This window comes from Podarcis bocagei (assembly GCF_964188305.1).
Source record: "Podarcis bocagei genome assembly, chromosome: 1".
In the NCBI taxonomy this organism is placed as follows: domain Eukaryota; kingdom Metazoa; phylum Chordata; class Lepidosauria; order Squamata; family Lacertidae; genus Podarcis; species Podarcis bocagei.
The window spans coordinates 33,290,981-33,306,966 of NC_138125.1; the positions used below are offsets into that span (position 1 = coordinate 33,290,981).

Sequence of the window (15,986 nt, forward strand, 5' to 3'; positions counted from 1 at the left end):
GCGCGCGCACGAGAGGGAGAGACGTCACGCGCGGTGTGTTGACGTGACACGCGGCACCGGCGAGATGTGGAAGGTTGAGGGCTCTGACAAGGCGGTGAGTGGAGAGGTCTGGACGGGGCAGCGCGTGGAAGTTCTTTCCCCGCCGGCTCAGGGTCGCGCGCGGGCCCAGCCCTGGAGAGCTCCCCCTGCCCCGGCCTTCCCGGCTCTGGTCTCTCCTGCTTCGGCAGCATTTGCCCTGTCGATACTCCGGCGGCGTATCACTCCGATACACTCGGATGCGTGCACACCCGACACGCGTCTTTCCGTAGGAATCCGGAGCTTCTCGACTCGGAGAGACCATGCCTCCCGTTTCAATCTGTTGCGTGCAAACAAAGAAAAGCCACTTTGCCCGTTTAGAACCACCACGAGGAAATACGTAGTTGTTTCCAAGCATCAGCTGAACGTGTCATTTCACTACTTACAAAATTGGTTTGCTCAATGGGTTAAGTCTTGGAAAGAGTGTTGCTTTTATTCTCCAATTTTAGTTATGCCAATGACTCCTGAAATCGCGGTGTGGTATTCTAGGGGTGCTGTGATAAAGCGCATTTCAAGCAGTCGCATCATCTATTGCTGCGCTGTGGCAGTGCCCGCTCCGATCAGCACAGTGTGACATAAGAAGATGAGTCAAAAATAGCTCTTTGTTTTCCCCTGTTCATGAATTGACTTTGTGCCTCCTCCCCACCCCCCCACCCCATCCTTCTTTTGCAATGAACATTCATCGTGGTAAATTATTTTCTAATTCAGCAATGATTTTTATTGGAGCTTTTGCCCTACTGAAATATGCCCCTTGAACTTTCCTGGGGCAGGAAAAAAACCCCAACCAAGGCATATTTTCTTGTTTGCCTTAGATAAATGATAAACCTAGGTTCACAGAAGGTGGTTGGCTTGAACTTTAACATGTAACTCCTGCTTGCTTAATAGGTGAGCATTTTTAGTTGCACTTGCAAATAAAGCCGAGGAATAGGTGAGTGAAGATATAGTATTGTATTGGAGTTGCTTGGTTAGTTAAATTGCTTTGTGGGGAGGGGGACTTTGGGATTGAAAGAAACTGCCTAAATTTCGGGTCTTGGATTGAATATATAGTTGTCATGATTGCCATCAAATAAAAACTAAGAGATGCAATATTATGTTTCTTTGTATATACTGTAATGTAATTAATGTGCACGGCACTTTACAAATACAAGATAACCGGTCCTATCCATCCCTGAGGGGGCTTACATTCTAAGCAATTGCCCACAGGTGGCCACAGATAAAATGGAGGGAAATACAGGCAGGAGTAAGCAGGGGAAGACTCTGTATTTATTTCAGCTACACATTCTTTGGGTTTGTAGTAATTGGAGATTGTGCTAAAGGCTTTATGGAAAAGATGGGTTTTGTGGAGGGATTTGAAAGAAGTAAGAAAGGTGGTATAACAAAGGTACACTGTATAAGTGCAGCTGGATTCATTGTTCCCAGATTTCTAAGGACTCCAACTCAACCTAATTGCTTTCTAACCATTGTTGCTCAGCCCTGAACCATTTATACAGATTATACTAAGATTTCAGCATCACATGTTCTAAATCTATTATGAAATCCACTGCAGCTTATATGTGATTTGCTCATCAATTGGACTATTGTTTATCTGTGAAGGGGCACTAGCCTAGTATGATGACAAGTAATGAATGAGCTACAATTTCCAAATACCATTCAATATTGCTTCATATATTACATAACATATTTTTCCGTGTATAAGACGCCCCATGTATAAGATGCCCCCTACTTTTGGGGACCCCAAATTTAGAAAATGGGCATATTCTCTATCCATGTATAAGACGCCCATAGGCGCCGACTCCATGGGGCTTGAGGGGGCCCGAGCCCCCTCAAAAATTCGTTTGGGGGGGCTCTGCCCCCCCAATAATCTCCGGCGCCCCTCCCCCAGCCCAAAATGCACAGGGCCGGGCTGCATGCCTCCTGCCCTCCCTCCCGAGCAAAAGCTCCACCCAATTTCCTTCGGAGCTGATTAATAGGCGCAGCACGCTCTCCCCTATTCGCTCACGAGGAGGCGGCGCCACTTTATTTGCATATTCATGAGCTTATTTATTATTCATGAGCTTTCCCGGCCCCCCCCCAATATTTTTTATAAGTCCGCGTCCCTGAAGACGCCCCCAGATTTTTAACCTTATTTTAAAGTAAAAAAACCTAGTCTTATACACAGAAAAGTATGGTAATTATCCTGCCTTCCTTTGAAGTGCACAGAGTGGCACTTCACAGGGTGGTTGCAAGAATAAATTAGATGTTTGGTGGAACCATAATCAATTACGTATGTCACAGTGGCTTGTGAAATCAGTTCAGCACAAAGAGTGTTGAGCCCACGTTCAACTATTGATCATTATAATGGCTATGCAGATATTTTAATCTAGATCTTCCTAGATTAGCATTCTGTTGACTACACCACACTTGCTCTGTGGTACCATATAGTACAGGAGCTTCTCCTTTAGATTTTTGCAGTGAGAGATTTTTACAGACTTTCTTCTTCTTTGGCGATCACTCATAGCCAAACCATCCTAAATAGCTTTGTAGAAGCTTACAGAAAGCTTGGCCTATCACCCAACATCTGAAAAACCAAAGTGCTGCACCAACAAGTACAAAATAACCCCTCTGCAGCACCACAAATTCAACTCAATGGTGTAACGTTTTACAGACAGTCCTGTACATGTCTACTGAGAAGTAAGCTGCATTGAGTTCAATGTGACTTACTCCCAGGTAAGTGAATATAGAATTGCGGGCTTAGATATTCACTCGAGGGAAGTAAACATCTCAGTAAATGTGCTTAGGATTCCTCTTCCAAATGCCAAATTCCATGCTTATTAGCAGGCTCAGTGGTTGGTAAGAAAACTTGAACTGTGAGTTCTAAATCCAGTCTTGGTTGCAACATGAATGAGACCTAAGCTTCTATCAAGACTTGCTTAACATTAAGCTGTATTATGCATCTGACTACTTTAGTTATTATGCCTTTAACAAGAAGGAAAATGCAAAGTAGAGCAGGTGGGTATTTATTAGAAAATACCCAAGTTTTTAATAAATACTGGCTAGCACGATTTTGCATTTTTATTTCCTTTTTGGAAATAAAAAAGTTTATTCACTATTATGCCTCCAGTTCTATGATAACAATCTATGTTTTTATTTCAACATCCCATGTGACAACATCCCAAGCTTTATATTTGAATAGGGAAACTGCTGGTGGTGCAAAATAACAATTCACTCAACAGGGATGTTAATGGATATTCTCTCAAAATGGTGTTGGTTATTGGTAAAGTTGAATAAAGGATTTCACTTGTTTGCTACTGCATTTAAAACTTCGTTGTAATTTGATTTAGACAATCAATCTGCTCCTAAGTTGCTGAAGCTGTCTTTTTAATATAAATTCTGAGTTCATTTGGCTTGGGATGTTCATTGTAAAATGAAAGTTTAGGTTTCAGATTGTTAGACCAATTTTTTGCCATTTTGTTATGGCAAAGCATAGCCTAGAATGATATTCTAATGCTGCATATGGAGAAGAGTTTTCAGCAAACTTGTCCTTAGCCCTAATTTTATGTTAAGAGGGGACTTTATTATGGGATTTCTCTCCAAGAATACTTTCTACTGCTCTTGGAACAAAACATACTGATTTGAATCTAGATGGAAAACGACATAGCTGCTGAGGGAGAGAAGTTTAAAGATTCATTTTGGGTTTTGTAACTAGTCATAAAGTTGAGGGATCAAACTATGAGAGTGGAGCTATGGAATGATAAGGAAATAAAAAAAGGCAGAGGGCAAATGAGGTTTCTGAGCGGGAGGGGCAGCAAATTGAAACAGGCATAAGGGTAGAAGCAGGAGCAGATAACAAGTCCAGTGGATTCAGATGCCAAGTTCTAACCACATGTCGGTGGACAGATATAATTAGTAGACTGGGTGTGCAAATACTATAGTGAGGTGATGTACTATGCTGAAAAGCTGATGCATAAAGTAGTTTGAGGCTTTTTAGAAATAAGAGCATGTCACAGCTAAGTGTGGACAAAATCAACCAAGAGTCTTGTGGCACCTTAACAACTAACACATTTATTTTGACATAATTTTCTGTGGGCCAGAGTCCACGTCATCAGATTCTCTGTAAGGACTTGCATTTTCCCTGAACTTCTTTTTGACAAGTTCTGCATAGGCTCTAAAACTCAGCACTCTACTCAAATAGGTAAAATGCAATTGGCTACATTAGATTGACTTTTTTAAATTTTTAGTTTGAAAGTCTCTGTGTGATGCATTGCATTCCTCTTTTTCTTCTTCCTCCCCCCTTTCCCAAATAAACTTTATTTCTGTTCTTTGACATTTTGTTTCATGAGCTGAAAATAGTATTCCTGTGGAATTTCTCCTTAAAGACTTCCATATGTTAGACTGCACGGTTATTAAGCTAGCTCTTGTATTTCAAAATTACCTCATAGAGTTCTATGGTGTCCTCTAAGCTTTGGAAAAGTAAAACTAAAGCTCATTTTTCCTAGAATATGGCTGGATCACTCTCTGTAGGATTTACCCCCTCGTCTCCCCAACCCTCCATTGCTGGATAATCTGGGAGATTTAGTATGACTGGTAGCAACCTATCAGAATTCATCTTTGGTGAAAGCCTTATATGTTCTCTACTTTCTGGGTTCTTGTGAGGTTCTTTTGTGCTATAATCAGACACAGCATTGGTCGGGAACATTGGTCTAAAAACAATTTGCATCTGATTTGAAAGTAAAAGTTAATACACAAAACAAAAAAAATATACTGAAAGATAAATTTGAGTACAAGGAAAGAAAACTGCATCTAATTCTAATACCCCTCCCATTCTGCCTCTCTAATAACTGTACATAACTGTAGTGAAATGGTGTGTTTTACCCTCCCTGATTTTTAAGCCGCTGCCATCAGGAGAAGATGAGATTCCCATTGTCGTTTTGAATGACATTTGTGTTCTTTGTCTGCCCAAGCCTGCTAGTGTTTTAGTGAGGACACAGAAGTCTTGGCCTGAACACAGCTTAGCCTGAATTGAATAGATTCATGTCAATGGCTTAATTTGGCATTTGGCACAGTTTCAACATTATGTTGAAGCTGTTCAACCAGATACTCTGTGAGGGAGGAGGAGCATAGCTTGCATTTTTATGAAATTGTCTGGAACATTAGAATGCATCTTGAACTGTTCCGTAGACTCAAAAGTTGCAGCCCCTAATGGTGAGAATCAGATTCTTGAAGTGCGTTTGTAGCATGAGCTGTGGTTGGGGTGGCTTTTTAGGATGTTGAAAGTCTCCTGTGTGTAAGAGGTTTGGTGTAACTAATTATGCTATTGGTTAATAACTCTGCTGCAGGAACTTCTCCAACTCTGCAAATCCTGATTTGTACAGCGGCTGTCCAAGGCTTCCAAGCACAATGGTACTTTCCTGGGCTGCAGTCATTGCTATGTTTGCACTTTCCTCCATTTACTGCCTAGTTTCTCACCACGGCCCAGAGCTGTGGTTTCAAGACCTCTTCCCTTCCAAAGTGTGCCCTGCAAACACCAGCATGGATACGCTATATGGCATTATGTTTGATGCAGGAAGCACAGGGACACGGATTCACATTTACACCTTTGTACAGAGAAGCCCAGGTAAGATCACATGAGAAGGTTCTAAGCCTATGCCGTGGGGACCTTAGATTGTGAATATATTGTATGCTTTTGCTAATTCTGATACCAATGATCTTACTCATCCTCTAAAAGTTGGAGAACTAGCTTGAGTACTACTGTGACCAGCCATTGAAACTTTATTCTGAGCTCTAGAGTTTCTTAATGCTTCATAAGCCTTTATTCTCAGAGCTTCTGTCTTGTTTTCTTTAACCTTTGATCAGTTTGTACATGTTTGCTTCTCTTCCTAGATAAAGTTCATTGTGGTTCAGTTGTACTGCTTAGTCATGCTTCTTTTGAGAGGGTGTTCAATTTAAAGTGGCTTTATCACAGAAAACAGCAGGGGATTTTGGTCTGAAATGTCTGTAACAGAGTGAGTGTTGGAAAGGTGGGAACTTGATAGTGGTATGAGAGGTATATTCACTTCTACAGTGAATTGTTAGGAGATTATCAGATAACTGTCAAACAAAACAAATACGTTTTCTAAAAGTTACTCTAGGCAGAGGGGAAGATGTTTTGTAACTTAGAAGGTGGCCTTGTTTCAATAAATGGATGAGTGGGGGGAGGGAATTGGGAAGGATCACCTTAGGACCTGGGTAGGCAAACTAAAGCCCGGGGGCCGGATCCAGCACAATCGCCTTCTAAATCCAGCCCGCCGATGGTCCGGGAATCAGCGTGTTTTTACATGAGTAGAATGTGTCCTTTTATTTAAAATGCATCTCTGGGTTATTTGTGGGCCATAGGAATTCGTTCTTTATTCTCTCTTTTCTTCAAAATATAGTCGGGCCCCCCACAAGGTCTGAGGGACAGTGGACCAGCCCCCTGCTGAAAAAGTTTGCTGACCCCTGCCTTAGGACATGCTTGATAAATTTTTCAGCTCCTTATTTTGATTGCTTGGCCTTATCCAGATCAGCTTGCTTTGTCACGTTTCAACTAATTTTGTGCTCACTTGTTGCCCCAGTAATTCTTTTTACACCTGGATTTGCAGGGCTCAGAATCTCCTTTCCCAAAAGTATACTGAATTTGTCAGTTTGGCTGCATTTTGAAAACCAAAGCCACAGTGGCCCATACTAGAACATTTTCTGTGTGAAAGAAATAATGTGTTAGATTGATATCCTGTGAAACCAGTAAATTCCTTTTGATAGATATGCACACATTTGAGAAGATCAACTATTATAAAAGTTGTTTGGCTTGATTTTTGCAGAAAAACCTGCAGAGTTAGAAGGCGAAATCTTTGAATCAGTCAAGCCAGGACTCTCAGCCTATGCTGATCAGCCTGGAAAGGTACGACTTTCTGATGGCTTTTTGTGACTATTTGGCTCTCTTCCTCCCCACTCATTATAAATTCAGTTTATATAACATGAAGAAGAAAAAGAAAGCATAATGGGAAGGCGAGGAGGACAAAGAGGTGGGTGAGAAGTAGATGTTTTGCTGTACAGCACCATCAGTAGACATGGCGCTTGACACAGTTTAAGAATGGGGGGGGGGGAGCTGGACAGGAGCTTACAATCTAGGATAGCAGAAGAGGTAAGAGAGGGTGGGGCAAGAGGAACCTGGGGGGTGGAAGGGACAAATGTGAGTAAATGCAGTTGCATGTACCTGCAACTTAGTTATAGGCGAGAACAAACTTACCAACATTTGTGTCTTGGATTTCTCTCCAACTTTAGGGAGCAGAAACAGTCAGACAATTGTTGGACATGGCTAAAGAAGCTGTACCGCCCAGTCACTGGAATAAGACCCCAGTAGTCCTGAAAGCCACGGCTGGTCTGAGGCTGTTAGCAGAGCATAAAGCCCAAGCTTTACTCTCTGAGGTAACTTTAGGTTGTATTGCAAGGGGGTTGGCTTATTGTGTAAAAGTTGGGGGCATATGTAACAAGCTCTTTTCAGTGCTTGCCTATGTGCGGTTTTGCCTTGATTTTAAAAAAAATACTATACCAGTCTTGTGAGAGGCACTTGTAGATCCTACATCTGCTGTCACGTATGTTTCAATAAATTCCTGTTTTATACCTGAATGCTGGGTGAAAGCGTTTGACTTGTGCTCACCTTGATTTACCTCCCACTGTTTTTTGTACAGGAGGAAAGTTATGACATCCACTCATCCATGCGTAACCTAGTTTTTTTCATTTCCACAGGTCAGGGCGGTCTTTGAGGAGTCACCATTTCTAGTTCCTGATAACAGTGTTAGCATCATGGATGGATCTTATGAAGGTGGGTCCTGGGAGGCAGAAAATGGGAAGGAATGGAGGTGAGTTCCGGGAGAAAGAAAAGGGAGGGGATCAAGTGAGGGAGAATAACCACAGAAGCAAGAGGGAAGGAGTAGCATCTCCCCGAAAGGTAAAATATTGCTGGTATCACAGTGGCCAAACCACAATATCTTTCTTAGTCCCAAAGAGACGTTTTAAGTTTCCAGAGGAGAATTAGGTTCCATACACAGGAAAGCAACGAGTCTCCTTGGTTTTAATGGCAACATTTCATAATGCAAGTACTGTTAGATGAAAAGCAGTCACATAGTTTGCAATTAGAAGAAACTCAAGCAAAGGACAAATTCAGGTAGCCAAACTGGCATAGTGAGTAAATAGTTTTAAGTGTATCTAGCCCAGGGGGGTTGGGAGCCCCTGTATGCCAGAGATGTGCAGGGTTGGAGACAAAAGTATGCTGCCCGACAGGTGAGACTTTTACCTTTGTACAGTCAGCTACATTGTCAGAGGTCTTTATGCGCACCCCTGCCCCAGTCTCAACAACTGGCATTGTCAAAGGTCAGGGACATAGTCTTTCGGTGAAGGAAAAGCAGTGGAAAAGGATGTGGAACAGGGCTGGAGAGAGGTGTGGCCTATGGATGGGGCATGACCTGGTAGGGTTCTGTGAACCAGATGGAAAGGCCTGGAGGGTTGCATTGGCCCCTGAGCCTGAGATTTCCTACCCCTAATCTGACTAACAATGACAGCTGGAGTAGAGGTTTTCTGTTTCCTCACAAGCATGGTTTATCAGTCAGCCTACATTTACCAAATGATCTTCAACTCACTTTCCATACCTTTGTGATGAACAGTGAATTATTGTTTGTTACTTATTGGGAAGTACAGGCAAAAGAGCACAGTCCCTGCCTGCACATTTGCAAGCCAAAATATTTTCTGAGATGGGAAACAGTGAGCAGTGCAAAGCTATCCCACCATACTTATTGCCCGCCAAACTCAGCCTGGATCCCCCTCACATGTTTAACATGCCAAAGTGGTCAAGTGAATTGTCCCTAAGCTGACAAGCCTGTTAAGCATGTCCACTAAGAGTAAAGATAATACATTTTTTGTGGGTTAGAAATGAAGTCAAATATATTTCAAGAGCGGAATTGTGGAAGGTCTCAAATGGAAAACAGTGAAGGCTGATGGGGGTGCAGACTAGAACATATTCAAAACCTAGGGAAGGATTGGAAGAGATTCTGCTTGAACAGTGATAGAGGTGGAAATCTAGCAGCAGTGGATATCTTTCTGGATTGCATTTGGGTCTCAAGATAGATTTCAGTTACGTTTCCTTCCTTTTTGCAGGTATATTAGCCTGGATCACTGTGAACTTTTTGACAGGTAATTACTGCTATGTGATTTCTGTTTTGAGGCTTGGATAGAGTCTGTTCCATAAAAACTGAGTAGGCAGTTGGATATTTATAGTGCACATTTTCAGAATACTCTGCTTCTGAAATCCATCCAGGGCTTCAGGTAATAGATAACATGGAAGCTCTCTGGGCATGTGGGTAGCCTTTGAACTTCTTCAATGTTCCCTGCAGGGCAGTTGTATGGCCGGAATCAGCAGACGGTGGGAACCCTGGATCTGGGAGGAGCCTCAACCCAGATCACGTTCCTGCCACAGCGGGAGGTGAGGAATCTCGAGGTTGCCAAAATGTTGGATAATTTGGTGCAGGTGTCCCATTTATTTCATGTTTTATTTCATCTAGATCTAGGCTGCTTTAATCTGGCAGGGTCAGATGGGCGGGGTACAAATAATAAATTATTGTTATGATTAAATTATTATAATAATATTCATTAGGCTTCTTTGTAAAAGTGTTTTAAATACCAGAAATAATGTAAAATGGTATGTATTTGATAATGTTGCTTTTCAAGCTGTGACTTCCAAAATGTTGCAGCTTATTCTTTAAAGTAGTGCCTGTATCTTATTATCATACGTATATTCTGACCAGGGAACACGGGTGGCGCTGTGGTCTGAACCACTGAGCCTCTTGGGCTTGCCAATCAGAAAATTGGCAGTTCGAATCCTCACGACGGGGTGAGCTCCCGTTGCTCTGTCCCAGCTTCTAACCTAGCAGTTCGAAAGCACACTAGTGCGAGTAGATAAATAGATACCGCTGCAGCAGAAAGGTAAGCAGTGTTTCCATGCTCTCTGGCACTCATCACAGTGTCCCAATGCACTAGTAACAGTTTAGTCATGCTGGCCACATGACCCAGAAAGCTGTCTGTGGACAAACGCCAACTCCCTTGGCCTGAAAGCGAGATGAGCACCACAACCCCATAGTTGCCTTTGACTGGACTTAACCATCCAGGGGTCCTTTACCTTTTTTCCTTATTGTGAGCTTTCCAGCATCATCAGTTTATGACTGTGACTACATTTATTATCAACCTTCATAGAAGATTTTCTTCCTTACTACAATAGAGCAGACATTTTCTGAACATTAATAGCTTAAGATTATCAAAATTCTCTTGTCTCTTCAAGACTCATGTGAATGTTATATGCTGTACTAATGTTACACAAATGTATCTTGAAATTTAAAAGTCACTGAAGAATCCTTTTTCATTATCCTAATTTTAGGAAACCCTAGAGCAAACACCAATAGATTTCCTTACCTCATTCGAAATGTTCAACAGCACTTACAAGCTCTACACACACAGGTGAGTGAGGCAGTTCTATGCAAATGACTATTTTTAAGGACACTGTTAGGTATTTGTCAGGTGTAATATTGCCTTAATAGTTTGTATTGCTTATTCTGAAGTCAGCATCTCTTGCTAGTTATCACAACCCCACATGTGTGTCTTTGGTCTCATTATAATAAACAGGTAGTTTGTGGATTACTGTAAAGAAGCACATGCTAACATTTCATACATGGGCTTAGCAAGGAGGAGGCTGTTTTAGCAGAGTATTGATCTTATATCCTTGTTCATAAAATTGCCTAGTCTTATAAGTGGGATAGGGTGAACTCCGACTTTAACCAAGTGCTGTTTGGCCTTCTTCATTTTACAGCTATTTGGGGTTTGGTCTGAAGGCTGCACGGCTTGCTACATTGGGAGCCCTGGAAATGGAAGGTACAGTCAGACAGAATAGCTTTGTGTTTGTTTGTGTGGATGGACTGGGGGGGGGGGGCGTCATCCAGCTGAGTGGATTCATCCAGTTCCTCGAATTTGTCCTGTTCAGAATTATAATGGGAAATGGTCCTAGACCAGCTTCTGACAGGCTGACTGTCTCTTTATCCCCTTCCTGGTGTGCATTTTCCTTTTAATGAGATTCTGTTGTCACTGAGACAGGTAACATGACACTCTGTAGGGTTATACAAGCCCGCTGAAAGATAAACTCAGAGAGGAGCCAAATTGTGAAAAGCAATTGTAGCTGCCCTTTGTGGTAGGTAACTGCTTATTAAAACCAAGCCTCTAGGTGGAGGCGAGTTTGGGTTGTGATTACAAATAAATAAATAAAAATGCACCATGATTATGATCTACATTCTAAACAGTAGATATACTACTTCAGCTCTTTTAAACGGTTCAGCAACTCAGCTTCCTGTTTTGCTCGAATGTGAAGAAATTCGGGTTCAGGGGGTGCTCTTCGTACTTGAGAACCTTCTAAGTATCGTCTCCTCCTTTTGATTAGCCTTAAACTCGGCCCTCCAGATATTTTGAGACTACAGTTCCCATCATCTCTGACCACTGGTCCTGCTAGCTAAAGATCATGGGAGTTGTAGGCCAAAAACATCTGGAGGGCTGAGTTGGAGGAAGCCTGGCCTAGGAGTCCACTAACATATTAATATCAAGACCCTTTGAGTAGCACATACAGTTATTATCATTTTCACATCCCATTATCATGCCAACTCACCCAGAATACACTTAGGTTTCATGGCCTCCATCCTGGTGTTGTACATTGCTGCCCCATCTATACATTTTTAGTCCAGTTTGGCTGGGAGCAGAAGCATTCCTCAACCTGTATCTGTCTCTTCCATTTTTCACCTACCTGTCTATACAGGACCCACCTGCCTACATAGAGTTTAGTGCAGGGGTGGGGAATATGTGGCCCTCCAGCTGTTCTTGAATTCCAACACCCATCTGCTCCAACAACCCAGCATGACCAGTGGTCAGGATTGATGGGAACTATAGTACACCAACATCTGGAAGACCAAAGATTAGCTACTCCTGGTCTAGTGGACTGAGCTTCCTATTTGGGGAAACAAGAAAAAACTTGATTTTCTTCTATAAATGGACTTTGGCATTTGAACTTTCCCCAACTTCCTTTTCCTGCAAGTACCAAGGGTACTGAAAAACATAAGCATTATTAATTTCACCCGATCTATATTCTCTTTAGCGTCAGATGGACGGACGTTCCGAAGTTCATGTTTGCCAAAACAGCTGGAGGCAGAATGGCACTTTGGGGGAGTGAAATACCAGTATGGTGGTAACAAAGAAGGTAAGTTAGAGAGATAAAGTTTCCCAAGACTGCTGCTGCTCTGGCTTCTATCTATCTATCTATCTATCTATCTATCTATCTATCTATCTATCTATCTATCTATCATCATCATCATCATCTATCTTCTGGTCCCAGGGAGCTTATTGCTGGGGTAATGGCTTGAAATGGTTTAGACCCAGCCAGAAATAATAATGATCAAGAAACAGATCCACCTGAAAAGCCATTGATTGTGCTCATTGGAGTATATTGTCCCACTGAAGTAACTTGGCCGGTCTCTGGTATTCTTATTTCGTCTGGGAATCCTTGATCTGAATCTCAGTGAAGCTATCCCTTGCCATAATTTATTTGCTTGATGTGATTTTTATTTTGTGTGCTCCCCACTTCTAAACGTTTTGCTACTTACACTTGGAGGGTTTTCTTTTTTAAGTAACTATTTTAAATAAAATTCATAGGGCACAGGTGGGGAACCTGTAGCCTGGAGGCCAGCGGTCCCAATTTAACCTATGAGGCATTTTACCCCAGGCCATACTCACCCCACATGTGACTTCCTAGGACATCAGGTGTAGTACAGCTGTAGCTACAAAGGAGTGTTAAAGTGCACTAAATTGCCTGCAAGTGGGGCTTGCATTCAATATCTTTAAACTTGGTGCTGAATACCAGATCTTCTGGGATTGGCTCCACTCAAGAGACTCCGGAACAGAAGTTCTGAATGAAGCCATCCCTGCCACAAGCAGGGCTTGCTTGTGGCAGAGAAAGCACTGCATAATACTTCTTTGCAGGCGCAGCTTGCAGCCGCATGGAAACATTTTCCATTTTTGCTCGCTTGGAGTGTGATAAACTTTCAAAACTGACCTGTAGAAGATAGGCCAGTTCTGGATTTGATTTATTGAAAACAGGAAGTTCTTAAATCATGGATTAAAGATTTATTTTTATTAAAACCTAGTATTTAAGGACAGAGAAGAGAGAAAGCTGGGAGATGAGTCAGAGATTCATGAAGACACAGAGGCTTTAGTCAGGAAGAGGTGTCAAGATAAGACCTGAGCTATTTTGCACAGGCAATAGCAGGGGACTTTCTTTTTTGCTAATATTTATTGAGTTTCCATTTCAGATTGCAGCAGGGACAGAACATAAATTTTAGGTCCAGGAAGACAGCATTTCCTTTCTCCTCTGGCTACTGTGGCTCTGTTTGCATATCATGCTAAGCCAAATGGAAGCTTAGCACAAAGACCCGAGTGAGTGGGCTCCCAGAGATCACAGCCATTTCACTCCTTCCCCAGTCATTTTGCTTCCATGCTTGAGTTAAACCAGTTTGGCTTAGGGTGTCATCTCAACCCAGGCTTGGGTTGTCCAGGCTAAGCACAAATTCTAACAAAGTTTTGTCCAGGAGAGCAGAATCACAATCCCAGTTTTGGCCATGGTAAGCCACGGGTTAGCTCGGTGTGGAACAGATGCAAAACAATCAGGGAACGAGCAAAGCAGCCACCATCTCCTCTCCAAGCCAACACGTTTGTGCTAAGCCATGGTTTGTCTCAGTGTGGTGTGCAAACCAGGCAAATGAGTCACTTCTGCTCCATTAAAATCTCCATTATTTGGATCACAAGGCTCACAATAAGGTTACCTTGCATAATTCCCTGACATCTATGGCATTTAATATTGGGTGTATGTTCACAGTTGTAAGAGAGTCATTTTTGTGTAGAGGGCCCCTTTCCCCATCACCTAGGGTTTGCTTGTTTGTTTTTAAAAACCCGTGTATAATCATAAAGCGTAAGGATAGAGATGGGAATGTGCCCAGGCTGTGCCAATACTGCAAAGCTGTCAGGAAAGACCATTTACAACTGTTGCACTTTTTCTTAATTTCATTGTTAGCAATTCTGCACTTATCTGCAGTGGGATTCATGACATGTTGAACTTACCTTTGTGTGTTTACCCTGCCAGGAGAAACGGGATTTGAACCTTGCTATTCTGAAGTGTTGAAGGTGGTCAAGGGAAAATTGCATCAACCAGATGAGATTCGGCACAGCTCCTTCTATGCCTTTTCCTATTATTACGATCGGGCTGTGGACACCGCCCTGATAGGTGAATAGCAAACATTTAAAATCTTGAGCTCTATGACCCTTGGGGAATGAATGCCCCTCTTTCAGTCAGTCACCTACACAATGGGACTTGATGAGCTGTTCCAGATGCTCCTCTATTCATGCAATGAATGCACATGGGTCGTTCATTTGTTGCAGGAATATCTTATTATCCTGACATGGTAAGCACTGGAGGTATATATTGTACCTGAAGAAATATGATTCCCCCAGCCCAGATAGTGTATCCATTGTGAATGCTGGGGAGAATGTGGTTGCACCAGATGTCACTGGCACCTATTGAATATCACGAGCATGAGCGATGCAGCCAGCACCACTTTATGAACCTTTTAAAACGTGCCTTCCTCTTTTCAGTTGTTTGAGGATGGATTAAAGTGTGGCTGCAGATGGTTGAGGATAGTGCAAACCCTGAGCCCGGCTTCTGCTGGGGAGGGCGGGATATAAATAAAATTTATGATTATTATTATTAGAACAGAATCCCTTTAACCTCCGGAAGAGCCTTAACAATAAAGGAGTGTTTTTGCATGCTTCCTTCTGAATAAATGATTGGTGTTATTTCATTCATTCCTATGGAGAATGAATGCATCAGCACAGCTGGTTGGGCAGGTGCCACTGCCAGGCTATCATGGCTCAGGGGGTCACCAGCCTTTTTGGGTTGATGGGCACGTTTTGAGCTGTGTGTGTGTGTGTGTGTGTGTGTGTGTGTGTGTAGCTATCACCCCCTCTAGTTGCATCTCTCCCAACAAAATGTGTGTTTGTACAAGCTTGTTGTTTTTCAGGCCTTGGTAGGGATGAAGGAGGAACTACCGCTCCTCGCTTCATGACAAAGGGGGCAGTAAGCAAGGGGGCAGTCTTTGTGGGCACCAGAAGTCCATAAGTTTGCTGCTTTGCCCATAACTTCTATACTGGTGCCCATGATCTGAGTTGAAGCTAGTGCTTAAATCTTTAACTTGTTTTAAATTAAACAAACATTAGATGTTTAAATGACAACTTAAAGGTTTGTCATTAATGTTTGCTGTACCTTGCTTTCCTAGTCAGTCCATCTGCCAAGGGTGTGTTCCATAGGCCAGTGACAGGACTCTGGGTAAACAGACTATTTGCATTAGCTGTTTTACGTATTGGGGTTCCGTGGCAGACACACACAGCTTCCTTCATAGACCAATTGGCATGGAAAGGAAATCTATGAGAAGAAAATGTGAAAACCATGGCTTTAAGGACCATATCTGAATCTGCCAAACACCACATTGTAACTCATTTAAATGTTTGGGGTTTTTTATTATCAGCATCCCATGCCATCCTAAATTGATCAGGAAATCCCTCTATAACTTGTGTTGGGGAGACTACTACACTTGCCACAGAGATAAGTGTTTTATCAGTTTTTCACAGTATCTCGTAGCCAGAGGATGACCCTTATCTTTTGACATTTCAGATTATGAGAAAGGCGGTGTTCTCAAAGTGGAAGACTTTAGAAGAAAAGCCAAAGAAGGTAAAATGTACTCTTGAGAGTTGAATTAGGGTACTTCCAGTTAATGAAGCAGTAGTCATGT

The 15,986-nt window shown here is 42.3% G+C and overlaps 1 protein-coding gene across 3 annotated transcripts in view; it reads left to right on the forward strand.

Moving 5' to 3' along the window:
- ENTPD5 (ectonucleoside triphosphate diphosphohydrolase 5 (inactive)) overlaps positions 1 to 15,986 on the forward strand; it is a 20,178-nt gene continuing 4,192 nt past the window's right edge. The window contains exons 1-12 of one of the 3 annotated variants that reach the window (XM_081209454.1): positions 1 to 94; positions 5,391 to 5,668; positions 6,888 to 6,967; positions 7,351 to 7,494; positions 7,816 to 7,891; positions 9,220 to 9,255; positions 9,456 to 9,544; positions 10,493 to 10,572; positions 10,922 to 10,983; positions 12,248 to 12,349; positions 14,285 to 14,425; positions 15,869 to 15,925. In XM_081209454.1, coding sequence (XP_081065580.1) covers positions 5,452 to 5,668; positions 6,888 to 6,967; positions 7,351 to 7,494; positions 7,816 to 7,891; positions 9,220 to 9,255; positions 9,456 to 9,544; positions 10,493 to 10,572; positions 10,922 to 10,983; positions 12,248 to 12,349; positions 14,285 to 14,425; positions 15,869 to 15,925 — 1,084 coding nt within the window. In that variant the 5' untranslated portion in view covers positions 1 to 94; positions 5,391 to 5,451. Of the gene's footprint in view, positions 95 to 866; positions 1,004 to 5,235; positions 5,257 to 5,390; positions 5,669 to 6,887; positions 6,968 to 7,350; positions 7,495 to 7,815; positions 7,892 to 9,219; positions 9,256 to 9,455; positions 9,545 to 10,492; positions 10,573 to 10,921; positions 10,984 to 12,247; positions 12,350 to 14,284; positions 14,426 to 15,868; positions 15,926 to 15,986 lie in introns of those variants that run through there. The other 2 variants (XM_081209455.1, XM_081209456.1) reach the window with 2 other exon arrangements.